We start from the raw sequence: 12,287 nt of genomic DNA, 5'->3' as shown, positions 1-12,287 counted from the left end.
CCTTCACACTCTGCTGTCACACAAATCCCTTTCTTGCACTATCAGTTTCAAAGCAGCTTCCTCTCTGTGGTCTCCAGCTGTGGAGCAGTACTCATTTGGGGTTACTGCGAGCTGTATGGACTTAGAATCGTAGAATCATAGAACAGTTAGGGTTGGAAAGGACTTCAAGATCATCAAGTTCCAACATCCCTGCCATGGGCAGGGGTGAATACCAGGCTATGGGTGCAGCCTGGTATCCACCACGGGCGGGGACACCTCACACTAAACCATGTCACCCAAGGCTCTGTCCAACCCAGGCTTGAGCTCTGCCAGGAATGGAGCATTCACAACTTCCATGGGAAACACATTCCAGTGCCTCACCACCCTCACAGTAAAGAACTTCCTCTTTATATCCAATCAAAACTTCCCCTGTGTCCTGGGTTCAGCAGTAGCAGTCATGTTTTTCCTTTGTGTTAACTGGTGCAGTGCTGTGTTTTGACTTCTAGTTTGAGAACAGTGTTGGTGAAGCCGATGTTTTCGGTTGTTGCTAAGTGATGTTTACCCTGACCAAGGACTCTGTGAGGCTCATGCTCTGCCAGGGAGGAGGGGAGGCTGTGAGGAAGCAGAGACGGGGCGCCTGACCCGGGCTAGCCGGGGAGGTATTCCATACCACAGCACGTCATGCCCGGGGTGAGGGGTAACTGGGAGTTACCCGGAAGGACAGGAGCTTCCGGGTGGAACTCGCTTTCTTGGCTGGTGGTATCGTATTCTCTTCCCTTGTTATTTTCCCTTATCATTGTTTTAGCTGATAGTAGCGGTGGTGATTTGTTACTGGACTGTTCTTGTCTCAACCCGTAGGAGTTGCACTCTCTCGATCCTCCTCCCCGTTCCTCCGGGAGCGGGGAAGGGGAGAGCCCCGGTGCGGGGGGGGGGGGGGGGGGGGGGGGGGCGGGGGAGACAGACACGGACCTCGATTGTTGTCAGCTCGGCACCACTCACTGGAAGTGAGTGAACAAGTTACCTGACTGGGTTTAAACCACGACACCCTGTTTAAGTTTTAACCCGTTACCCCTTGTCCTATTACTACAATCCCTAATAAAGAGTCCCTCCCCAGCATCCTTACAGGCCCCCTTCAGATACTGGAAGGCTGCTATGAGGTCTCCACACAGCCTTGTCTTCTCCAGGCTGAACAGCCCCACCTTTCTCCGCCTATCTTCATATGGGAGGTGCTCCAGTCCCCTGATCATCCTCGTGGCCCTCCTCTGGACTTGTTCCAACAGTTCCATGTCCTTTTTATGGAACCAGAACTGCACCCAATACTCCAAGTGAGGTCTCACGAAAGCAGAGTAGAGGGGCAGGATCACCTCCTTGGACCTGCTGGTCACGCTCCTTTTGATGCAGCCCAGGATACGGTTGGCTTTCTGGGCTGCAAGTGCACACTGAAGGCAGCTCATGTTCATTTTCTCACCGACCAACACCCCCAAGTCCTTCTCCGCAGGGCTGCTCTGAATCTCTTCTCTGCCCAACCTGTAGCTGTGCCTGGGATTGCTCCGACCCAGGTGTATGACCTTGCACTTGGCATGGTTAAACTTCATGAGGTTGGCATCAGCCCACCTCACAAGTGTGTCGAGGTCCCTCTGCATGGCATTCCTTCCCTCCAGCGTATCAACCAAACCACACAACTTGGTGTCTTTCGCAAACTTGCTGAGGGTGCACTCAATCCCACTGTCCATGTCAGTGATGAAGATGTTGAACAAGATCGGACCCAACCCTGATCCCTGAGGGACACCACTCGTTACTGGTCTCCAGCTGGACATTGAGCCATTGGCCACAACTCTTTGTGTGCAGCCATCCAGCCAGTTCTTTATCCACTGAGTGGTCCATCCATCAAACTGATGTCTCTCCAATTTAGAGACAAGGATGTCGTGTGGGACAGTGTTGGACACCTTGCACAAGTCCAGGTAGATGACGTCAGCTGCTCTGCTCCTGTCCATCAGTTCTGTAGCCCCATCACAGAAGGCCACCAAATTGGTCAGGCAGGATTTCCCCTTAGTGAAGCCATGCTGGCTGTCACCAAGCACCTTGTTGTTTTTCATGTGCCTTAGCATGCCTTCCAGGAGAATCTGCTCCAAGATTTTGCCAGGCACAGAGGTGAGACTGACTGGTCTGTAGTACCCTGGCTCATCCATTTTCTCCTTCTTGAAAATGGGGGTTATATTTCCCTTTTTCCAGTTGTTGGGAACTTCACCTGACTGCCATGATTTTTCAAATATGATGGCCAGCAGCTTAGCAACTTCATTCCCCAGCTCCTTCAGGACGCGTGGATGGATTTCATCAGGTGCCATGGATTTGTGTACATTCAGGTTTTTAAGATGGTCTCGAACCAGATCCTTTCTTACAGTGGGCCCAAGGTCTTCATTCTCACAGTGCCTGCGTCTGCCTTCCAAGACTTGAGTAGTGTGGTCGGAGCATTTGCCAGTGAAGACTGAGGCAAAGAAGTCATTCAGAACCTCAGCCTTCTCCAAATACAGGGTAGCCAGTTCTCCTGATAGCTTCCAGAAAAGTCCCACGTTGTCCCTAGTCTGTCTTTTATTTGCAGTGTAAATATAGAATCCCTACCTGTTCTCTTTCACATCCCTAGCGAAGTTTAATTCTAACTGGGCCATAGCTTTCCTAACGTGGTCCCTAGCTTCCTGGACAACATCCCTGTATTCTTCCCAGGCCGCTTGTCTTTGCTTCCACCTTTTATAAGCCTCCTTTTTCCCTCTAAGTTCCCTCAGCAGCTCCTTATCCATCCAAGAAGGTCTCCTGGCCCTCTTGCTGCACTTCGTTCTAGTTGGGATGCAACACTCCTGAGCTTGGAGCAGGTGATCATTGAATATCGACCAACAGTCTTGGGCCCCCCTCCCCTGTAGGGATGTATCCCATGGAACCTTACTGAGGAGGTTCCTGAAGAGGCCAAAGTCTGCTCTCTTGAAGTCCAGGGCAGTGAGCTTGCTGCACGCTCTTCTCACTGTCCCAAGGATCTCAAGCTCGACCATCTCATGATCGCTGCATCCAAGGCTGCCCTGGAGCATCACATTTCCAACCATCTCTTCCCTGTTGGTGATCACAAGGTCATCACCATCATGGTGATCATGGCACCCCTCCTTGTCGACTCTTCTATTACTTGCAGAAGGAATTTGTCTTCCACACAACCGAGGAACCTCCTGGATTCCTTGTGCCAGGCTGTACCATTGCTCCAACAGATGTCAGAGTGGTTGAAGTCCCCCATGAGAACAAGGGCCTGCGAGCGTGAGGCTGTTTCTATCTGTCTGTAGAGTGCTTCATCCGCAGAGTCTTCTTGATCAGGCAGTCTGTAACAGATCCCCACAGTAATGTCTCCCATTGCTGTTCTCCCTTTAACCCTGACCCACAAACTCTCTGTGCACCGCTCACCTGTCCCCAGACAGAGTTCCATGCTCTCCAGCCTATCCCTAACATAAACAGCAACTCCCCCTCCCTGTCTGCTGGGCCTGTTTTTTCTAAAGAGCCTGTAACCTTCCATTCCAACACTGCAGTCACAGGAGCCACCCCACCATGTTTCTGTGATGCCTATTATATCATACCCCGTAGACGTACACACATCTCTAATTCCTCTTGTTTGTTCCCCATGCTACGGGCGTTTGTATTGAGGCATATGAACCGAGCTCCAACTGAAGCCAGCTCATTGGCTGGAGCGGCTGGAATATCTCTACATTGCTCCAAACATGCATTTATTATAGGTGCTGGCAACTGACTGGGTGTGTTGGGATGGAGTGATGCCCCCCTCCCCCAACACATCTAGTTTAATGCTTTCTTGACCAGCCTGGCAAGCCTCCTACCAAAAACTCAGCTCCACCAGCCTCCAGTAGACCTGGCCTCTCAAATCTAGACCCATGTTCTAAATACCCAAACCCCTGACTATGGCACCACCGTTCTAGCCATTTATTAACCTGCCAAATCCATCTACCCTTCTTAAGGTTCTCACCTCTGGCCTGCAGGATTGATGCAAAACCTGTCTGAGCCCCAGAGACCTTAACCACCTCTCCCAGGGCTCTGTAGTCCTTAATGCTCTCTGAGCTACTGCTATCTATATCACTAGCATCCACATGGATCACTAGAAGTGGGTAATAGTCAGTGGAACTTACTAGACCAGGCAGCCTCTCTGCTGAACCAGGCCCCTGGTAGGCAACACACATCCCTTGAGACTGGGTCAGGCCGACAGATGGTTGCCTCTGTGCCTGTCCAAAGTAGAGTCCCCTACTACTACGTCCCACCGCTTTTTCCTGGTGGCACCAGTAGTGATCCTCTTTACTGGTGCATCAGCCGGTTGTTCATGTGGTGAGGTGTGTGTTTCCTCGTTAGGCCCCTGCAGAACTACGAAGCAGTGCTGGGTGGGGACATCAGATTTAGGAGGAAGCCCCTTGCTTTTAATTGTCCTCTTCCTCCTTTTTTTTGTTGTCTTTTTTTGACTTCTGTTTGGAAGTGAAAGAGGTGTCCATATGTATCTGAACATATAGAGGAAGAGCAGAGTCAGGTCGTCCCCGTCCCGTCCCGTCCGTCCCCCCCCACCTTATTATCTACTAACAGAAATCATGTGTTTTTTCTTTATCCCAGGAGAGAAATAGTTGGTGTTGTTGAACCAGTCCCTCATGATGAAACCTATTGTGACCCTGCAGTGCTGTTTCATGTGGCTAATGATTACTCGTTCATAAGGTAGTTCAGTGTTTAATTAATGCCTTACATTTTGGGTACAGAACAAGCCCCAGCTACCTAAAACATCTGCTGGGGAGTCTCGGGACAATCTTACTGGGTTTAAAGTCCTGATTGGGTCATTGATTTCAGTGGAAGCTTTTCCGTGAACACCAGGGGCTGCTGCATAGCAACGTCTAAGCAGTGAGGAGGCTGCTGAGCTTCTTGTGGGGCAGAGAAGCTTTGTGCTATCATCAAACCATTGGGAGCACATCTGTAGGAGGTGCTTGCCTTTTGAGGAGACAGTGTACCCTGTACCACTGTCACTTGGGCTATGCACATGCAGCCCTGAAGAAACTAACTCTGGATGTTCCTCTATGCCCCATCCATCTCATTTCAGAATGCTGAGCTGGAGCAGAGAGTTGGGCCTTAAAAACCTTACTTTCTCCTGGTTTATGTGGCAGCAAACAGATCTGGGATTCTTCTGCTGCATCTGATCTTGGCATTTTGTTAAATCTGAGTTAGCATAGCCTATAAATATCAGCAGGAGCACCAGCTGACATAGCGGAGCTCTCCAAAGGCAAAGGGCTTATAGGTTTCCTTGCCAGATGACTAACGAAAACTGTGCCTTCCTTATCCTTTCCCTTCCTTTAGGTATTACACCCGGACCATCTATCAGTTCCAGTTTCAGGAGGCACTTTGCAAAGCAGCTAACCATACTGGCCCTCTTCACACATGTGACATTACCAACTCCAGAGCAGCTGGTCAGAAGCTGAGGTAACAAAACAAATTTCTCGCACATAATAAATCAGAGTATAACGAAGACTAATTCGTCCTTGAAAACTTCTGGAGTCAATGAACCTAGAATGAACCTAGCTTAAAAATTTAGCATTTATCTACTCAGTTTATTTTGATAGGTTGACTAAGTTTATATCTACTGAGGATCTAAACATCAAAGGTTTAATTGCCCATTAATGGGAAAATAATTTATTTTTATTAATAGGAGTGATGGGAGGAAAGGGGGAATTCAGAAGCAAAAAGAAAATTTTGATACTACTTGCAGATTGTTTTGCTAGATTGCTGGATGAAACATAGCAATAACATATACTGCCTCTCCTTCCATGTACCCAGACAACTGCTTGAATTAGGTAGATCCAAGCCCTGGACTCAGGCACTGGAAAGCGTAACAGGAGAGAAATACATGAATGCATCACCGTTGCTCCAGTACTTTGAACCTTTATATAACTGGCTGCAAAAAAACAACGCTGGCAGATACATTGGTTGGAAAACAGACTGGGCTCCATGTATGTATGGCTTGTGGATGGATTCAGGGCCACACAGTAGTCCTCACAATTCTTGATCAGCAAATTCCCTCTCTCTCAGCTATTGAAGGCTCTTCTTCCTAGGGAAGCAGGGTTTTGGGAAATACACACTGAGCAGTAAGTTTCACTCATGGGAAGGCTGTCTGGCTTCCTCATGGCCAAAGCTGGAGAAATTGGCATACATGAGGTTTGTCACAGCTTCATCAGTTTTCAGAAATAGTTTATGTTATTGAGTTGTAGTAGCACTAAGAATGTGGGATGGCTGTGCAGAGGGAAGAAAGACCAGAGGCTTGGACTTGTTTGGTGCTTGCCTGGGAGTAGTGTGGCTGTTCTGCAGGGCTGGGAGCCACCAGTCCTGGGAAACAGAGGACCTCGAGCTGGGGGCACAAGGGAAAATCACTACAAAAAATTACCACTATTTTTTTATTTGCTGTCACATGCTAGTCAAAGAAGGGAGCTCAAGGGGAGGAATTGCATATTTCAGCCTATTGTGATGACATTGAGCATTGAACCACCCAGGTTATATACGTATAATCTCTGCCAGTACTGGAGCATACCATAACACAGTGATGTGCCTAATGGTGGGATTTATCTAACCAGACAAACAGAAACCAATATTTGCATCTGAGCTGCTCATTCCTAGTGGTAGGAAAGAGTCACTTCCTTTGGGAGATGTTTAAAGACCAGAGGACTGCGCTCTAGATGTGCTCACTCTGTCTGCTACCGAACCAAACTTGGGTACAGACAGCTCAGACATTGATGTTTGCAGTAAAGGTGGTTGAAGGGAAACAAGATCAATCCCACCAAGCTGGCCATTTGGAGCAGGGGAACCTATAAGGAATCTCTAGTCCCCCCAGCATTTCCCAGGGGCAGACTTTCTGTCACTACAGCTGTGACACAGCCCTTGTTTCTTTTTAAACCAGATTCCAACAATGCCATCAAAGTACGCATCAGCCTGAAGTCAGCACTTGGAGACCAGGCGGTAAGTGTGTTTGTGCTGTGGCACTCTTTGCATTGCCTGGGCAACAGAGATGTTGTGCTAATTCTCAGAAAATAAAGCAGGGTATAGCTGATCTTTGCATCTGAAGAGTGGCGTCAGCTCAGGTGAAGTGTTATCACGTAAACGGTGTCTTGTCTGAGTTTGTGCTCAAGACTCCTGCTACAGTTGGTGGAGGGACCTCTCCAGGGAGTGATCCTACCCATTTTAGACAAACATCTCAGCTAGATGAGTTCAGTTATTCTGTGGAAATACTGGTCCATTTTTACCTGTTACAGGACATGCCTGGAGGGTAGTGTAGGGGAAGTTGTGTACCTGAAAATGACTATATTTTTCCCAGCTATGCTGGTGTGTCTAAGCAAAGCCTCTATCTAATTTCCTCTAATTTTCTTTATGAATGGTACTGTGGCTCTCTTCAGAAATTGCTATTAGAGCAGCTATTTCACATTTGAATGTGGGGCTTAACGCAGAGGAGTTGAATTCCACTAGCTAGTCTCAAATGCTCTTGATTTCATGCTGAAACCCTTCTGTCAGCATTTCTTTGTAGATTTTTGTTTGCCTGTTTGCTGTAATCTTTCCAGGCCTTGATATATTTGGCTGACTCCCTGCCCTCCAACTCCTACGCAGAGAAAGCTTTGTTATTAAGATTGCGGGGAGCAGCGCAGCTGCTTCTGTTTCAGACAAGAAGGGCTTTCATTCCCAAGAGGTTGTCTGCTTTCCCCGGTTATACCAGCTGGTCCAATAAAATGTATTACAGCAACTGGAAAAACTCATCAAAGCCAAAGATGGCTTTTATGATTTTAAACAGAGCATTGTCTTAGCCCAGCTGCTAAACCCAGGCTGAAAATTTGCTCCCTACTCTAGCTGTGCCTCTTTATGTTAATCTCACAGAGGTGACATAGAAGGCTTAAGTGCAGACACTTCATTCTTGTCAATAGCCATTTTCACCTTGCAGAACATTAGTGATTTTCCAGGAATGAGTACGTCATCAGGCAGATCATTTAGACCGGCATGTTGAAGCCTATTGGACTAGCAAAGACACAATACCATGGACTCATTTTTCATATGAATGGATGCTCTTGCTTCCATTGCTGTCTCACATGCAAACCCCACTGGAGTTTTAGTGCTTCCTAGACCACTGAGTCGAGTTAGATACAATTCAAACCTGATATTAGGAGCATGAAAAGGTTCCATATTACAACACATTTATTAGTCATTATGGTTAATGTTTAGCTTAATACCATTTTTATGCCTGCTTTTTGCCATCACAGTCTTTTGTTGTACAATTGAGCAGCTGTAAAATAATCTCATGCAGATTACTCAATTTGAATTATTGTATGGACAGTAGGTTCCTAAGCTCCAAAGAGCAAGCCATGCATTTTCCTCTCAAAACCAGTCCACATTACTAACTTTCAAGAAACCTTTTTTGTACAGTAGCTTTCTGCCTCCCCACAAATTTCTCTTATGCTGCGCTCCCAGGCACATCACTCTCTATATTTGTATGCCAGCCGTGGGTAATAGCACATGCAAGAACTGGCATAGAGAAAAGGCAGGGAGAACCTCAGGCAGGAATCTCAGCCCAGCTACACAAAGCAATATGTTTTGGCAGCTTTACACACCTCAGAGCGTATAGAAGCCGAGAACCTGATGCAACTGTTTGTTTAAGATGTCTTTCGAGCTGCTTTGCACCATTATGACAGCAGAAAACAGTCTGAGTATGCCAGCAAATCTTTTAATATTTCTGCTTTTTAGCACTGAGTTGAGCAGAAAGGGAAAGATCCCCCCTCCCAGCAGAGGGAGAGCTGCCCTGGGGCAGCTGCAGCTCATGCAGGCAGTCCTGCACCCCACGACTACATACCCTGGCTATTACCAGCAGAGATGTTTCAGTAGGCCAAAGTTATGCAAATTAAGCTCCCAGACTGACGGATGGGTTTACAACAGCTGTACCAGAGTGTGTGCTACTGCAATTACCCTGCTAATTGTTTTCAGGCTGATGAGATTAAAGCTGCAGCCTAGCTTTGCTGGATCATCAGTGAAGCTGAAACACCCACAGCTTTTGCTTCAGCTGGCCCTTTATGAAAAGTGCCCTTTCAAGGGAAACTGCTACAAGACCCCATGCTTTATCACATGGGGTCTGTCTTATTTAAATTAAAGGGTTCCAGAGTGTCAGTCCCCTGAGCAAAACTTGACAACAGGACCCCTCTTCAAACATTGATTCAATATTCTCCACTGGGTCAATGTCATACATCTGATTACACTGTAAAAAGCTGTCACACAAGACAGCGTTAGGGAATGGGGAGCTGTCAGCCTGCGGGCATTTGGACATATTTTACAATGGAAAATGCATTTTGAATCAGAGGCCAGACTTACACTGTCATTTAAGTCGCACATGGGATCTTGGAGGGAACAGGCTATAATAGAGCAGAGGCACTTAGCAAAGTTCATTTTGTTCTGAAAGCAAAGCAGCCTCTGTAATGAATACCAAGCACCAAGGTAGGTTTCTGAGATGCCTAGGGAAGTTGTGTGGGTACTCATTACTCAAACACAGATCAGAAGCCAGCCAGGTACTTCCCATCCACACAACCAGTAATGGTATTTATAAAGGCACTTGAGAGGCATAGTGGCAATTAAAAGACATTAGAGTAAAAAAACCAAAATATATATGGAAATGAGTAAATAATTAAAAAGCTAAAATGCTAAGTACAGAAAGCAGCAAGAAAGCAGCAGTAATCAAGCTCAATTAGCTCCTGGTTTAAAAAAAAAACAAAACACAAAAACCAAAAACACTGCAGTCTAAAGATGTTGGGGATAAATGAAAAATTGAGAAACTCCCACAGCAGCATCCTAGGCTGCGATGGTGAACACTGCCAGCTGCTGGAGATAACTGCGGTAACAAGAAGAAGTGCTTCAGCACAGGGATTTACTTGCCACTCAGCAAACAGGAGAAAGCCACAGGCATTCGCCAAGGCGATTCACAGCTTCAACCCTTGCTGATGGGAACACCCAGAGCTGGCACAGCCCTTGCCCTCCGCTCTCTAATGAGGCTGCTTTGCTAGCAGTGGCTTTGGGACCCCGGTGTATTCCCGGGGCCTGATCCTGCACAAATTGACAACAGCAGGTTCTTTCTGCTTTTTCCCTTGTATGTCTCCTTTTTCATTTTATATCAGTGTCAAGAGGAGGACAAGGTTAAAATATGGGGTTTATAAAACCTGTTACAACAGAGCTGCCTTCAACCACACCTTCCAGAATGACACTTGAGTGAGTCAGGAGCTATGTAAAACTATCCCTGGCAACATTTATAGGGATTCCTGCTAGGGTACCATAAACACAGTCAAATCTAGGCAAATCTAGGGGATAAAAAAATTGCTACAGAGTTCAGACAGGAATTTTCCCTTTGTGCCCACAGTGTTGCACAACAGAGCAGGCTGCATTATCAGCTCCTGTGATGGTTTTTGTCCTGTGTACAGCTCTCAGTTCCTGGCCCTGAGAAGCTGTTTTTGATTTCCATTGCAAATAACTTTGGACTCATAAGGCAGGTCAGGATGAGTCCACACACAGGTAGTGCATTTTTTTATATCTCCCCTCTATTCTTCAGGGAAAACCAGCAACTATATGCCTGTTTCAGAAATACTGATGAAAAGAGTTTTTATTGAAATAAACCAAACCCCAAATAAAAATCCAAGCTCACCAGGCAAATAAATAAATCACCTTCACATAATAATCCCACCCCAAAGTTTCTCCTCAAAAGACTAGGTCTGCAAATAAAATGATGAGCTGGGACTGCAGCACCTTCAGCGACCTCATGTAAAGGTACCAGAAATTGCAGAGGGACAGCCTCATGCGGTGTTTGGCAGCAGGGCTGCCTGCATGTTTATTCTCCTGCAAAAACACTCAGATTAACAGAGCTAAAAGGTTTGAGGAGGTTCCTGAAGTGCTATCATGGCGCAAATAAATAATACTGAAGTGCATGCCAAGCATTACGATTGCTATTTCTTTTCAGAATGATTTCTTGGTGTCAGGTAACTTGCCATCTCTCATGAATTTCACTTATGCTGTTTCTGCAGTATGAATGGGACGAAAGTGAGCTCTTCCTGTTCAAGTCATCCATCGCCTATGCCATGAGAAAATACTTTGCAGAGGTGAAGCAACAGGAAGTTAACTTCCGGTGAGTGACTTGCTTAATTGTGCCAGCTATGTCTATATTGCTTCTGGTTCGCTAGCAGCATGAATTGGTGGAATTAATTGTGCCTTCTGTCAAATGTAAGGTGATAGCAAACAGTGTTAAACATCAGCTGGTTGCAAAAGGTAAAATGCCACCTTGGTTACATGCTGTCTTTACACTCAAGAGTCTGAAGGTTAGGAATAATGTGTGAAGCTTAGGTCACTTCAGTGGATGCAGAAGGCTTTGCCTCCCACAGTTATTTGGTTGAAGCGAGCCTTGAGAATTTGACACGTATATGGGAATATCAGGGAAGATGCATTTATGACAATGTGTGTGTATGATACTAAATATACAAGAGGTTTTGGGCCAAGGAAAGATTTGTTAATTACAAAACACTAGAATTCTGTGCAGACTTACTAATTTTATCTAGGTTCACTTACACATAAAATCTATCATCTGAAATCGATTCTGGTAGGAAAACAGCCCTTTTTATTAGGTCTCTCAAAAATTTTTCAGGCTATCTACTTAAGCTGTTTGATGCTACTTTATAGAACATCAGCCACGTAATATTTAGGACCTATGACCAGCAGGATATAAGGAAAAATGGTTAGGTACTTCGTACATCACCTCATTCACAAGACTTGCCTTGAACACTTTTTCTTCTGCAGCTGATTATGTGCTTTGGAAAAGGTACAGGGTAGAATTTCTCCATCTGAGTAAAGAAATAGCACATAGAAAAAGAAATTCTGTGAGGAAATTTATTTCAGTTTCCAGCTGAGGTCACTAGGAAGCATTCACTTATATAACTGAAATTCACTTAAATAAACTAACCCCTGGCATTGTCCATCACATCTGCTCACTTACCCAAATTTAAAGCTAATTTTGTCTCAGCAATTAAAAAAAAAAATCTTTTAATTCTGTTTCTTATTCAGAACTACAGACATTCACGTTGGGGAACAGACACAAAGGATCTCCTTCTACCTTACTGTCAGCATGCCAGGCAATATCAGTGATATTGTGCCCAAAGCTGATGTGGAAAATGCCATCAGGTGAGATTTTGCTCTCTGGGGAAAGAAAAAAACCTCATCAGCCAAACAACCAGGTGAAAGGGTGG

General features: G+C 45.9%; 1 protein-coding gene across 1 annotated transcript in view; it reads left to right on the top strand.

Annotated features, from left to right (window-relative positions):
• The window catches only part of ACE2 (angiotensin converting enzyme 2), a 28,138-nt gene that overhangs the window by 13,023 nt on the left and 2,828 nt on the right, over positions 1 to 12,287 (top strand). Inside the window, exons 11-16 of the mRNA XM_061453145.1 lie at positions 4,618 to 4,716; positions 5,347 to 5,469; positions 5,824 to 5,996; positions 6,938 to 6,996; positions 11,076 to 11,176; positions 12,106 to 12,222. Coding sequence (XP_061309129.1) covers positions 4,618 to 4,716; positions 5,347 to 5,469; positions 5,824 to 5,996; positions 6,938 to 6,996; positions 11,076 to 11,176; positions 12,106 to 12,222 — 672 coding nt within the window. The remainder of the gene's footprint in view (positions 1 to 4,617; positions 4,717 to 5,346; positions 5,470 to 5,823; positions 5,997 to 6,937; positions 6,997 to 11,075; positions 11,177 to 12,105; positions 12,223 to 12,287) is intronic.

This window comes from Pezoporus flaviventris, unplaced genomic scaffold (assembly GCF_033815535.1).
Source record: "Pezoporus flaviventris isolate CSIRO_AGI_PZ_B2104156 unplaced genomic scaffold, CSIRO_AGI_Pfla_v1 ptg000015l, whole genome shotgun sequence".
Taxonomy (NCBI): domain Eukaryota; kingdom Metazoa; phylum Chordata; class Aves; order Psittaciformes; family Psittacidae; genus Pezoporus; species Pezoporus flaviventris.
Note: the sequence above shows the minus strand (reverse complement) of the source record. Positions and strands in the feature narration are given on the sequence as shown.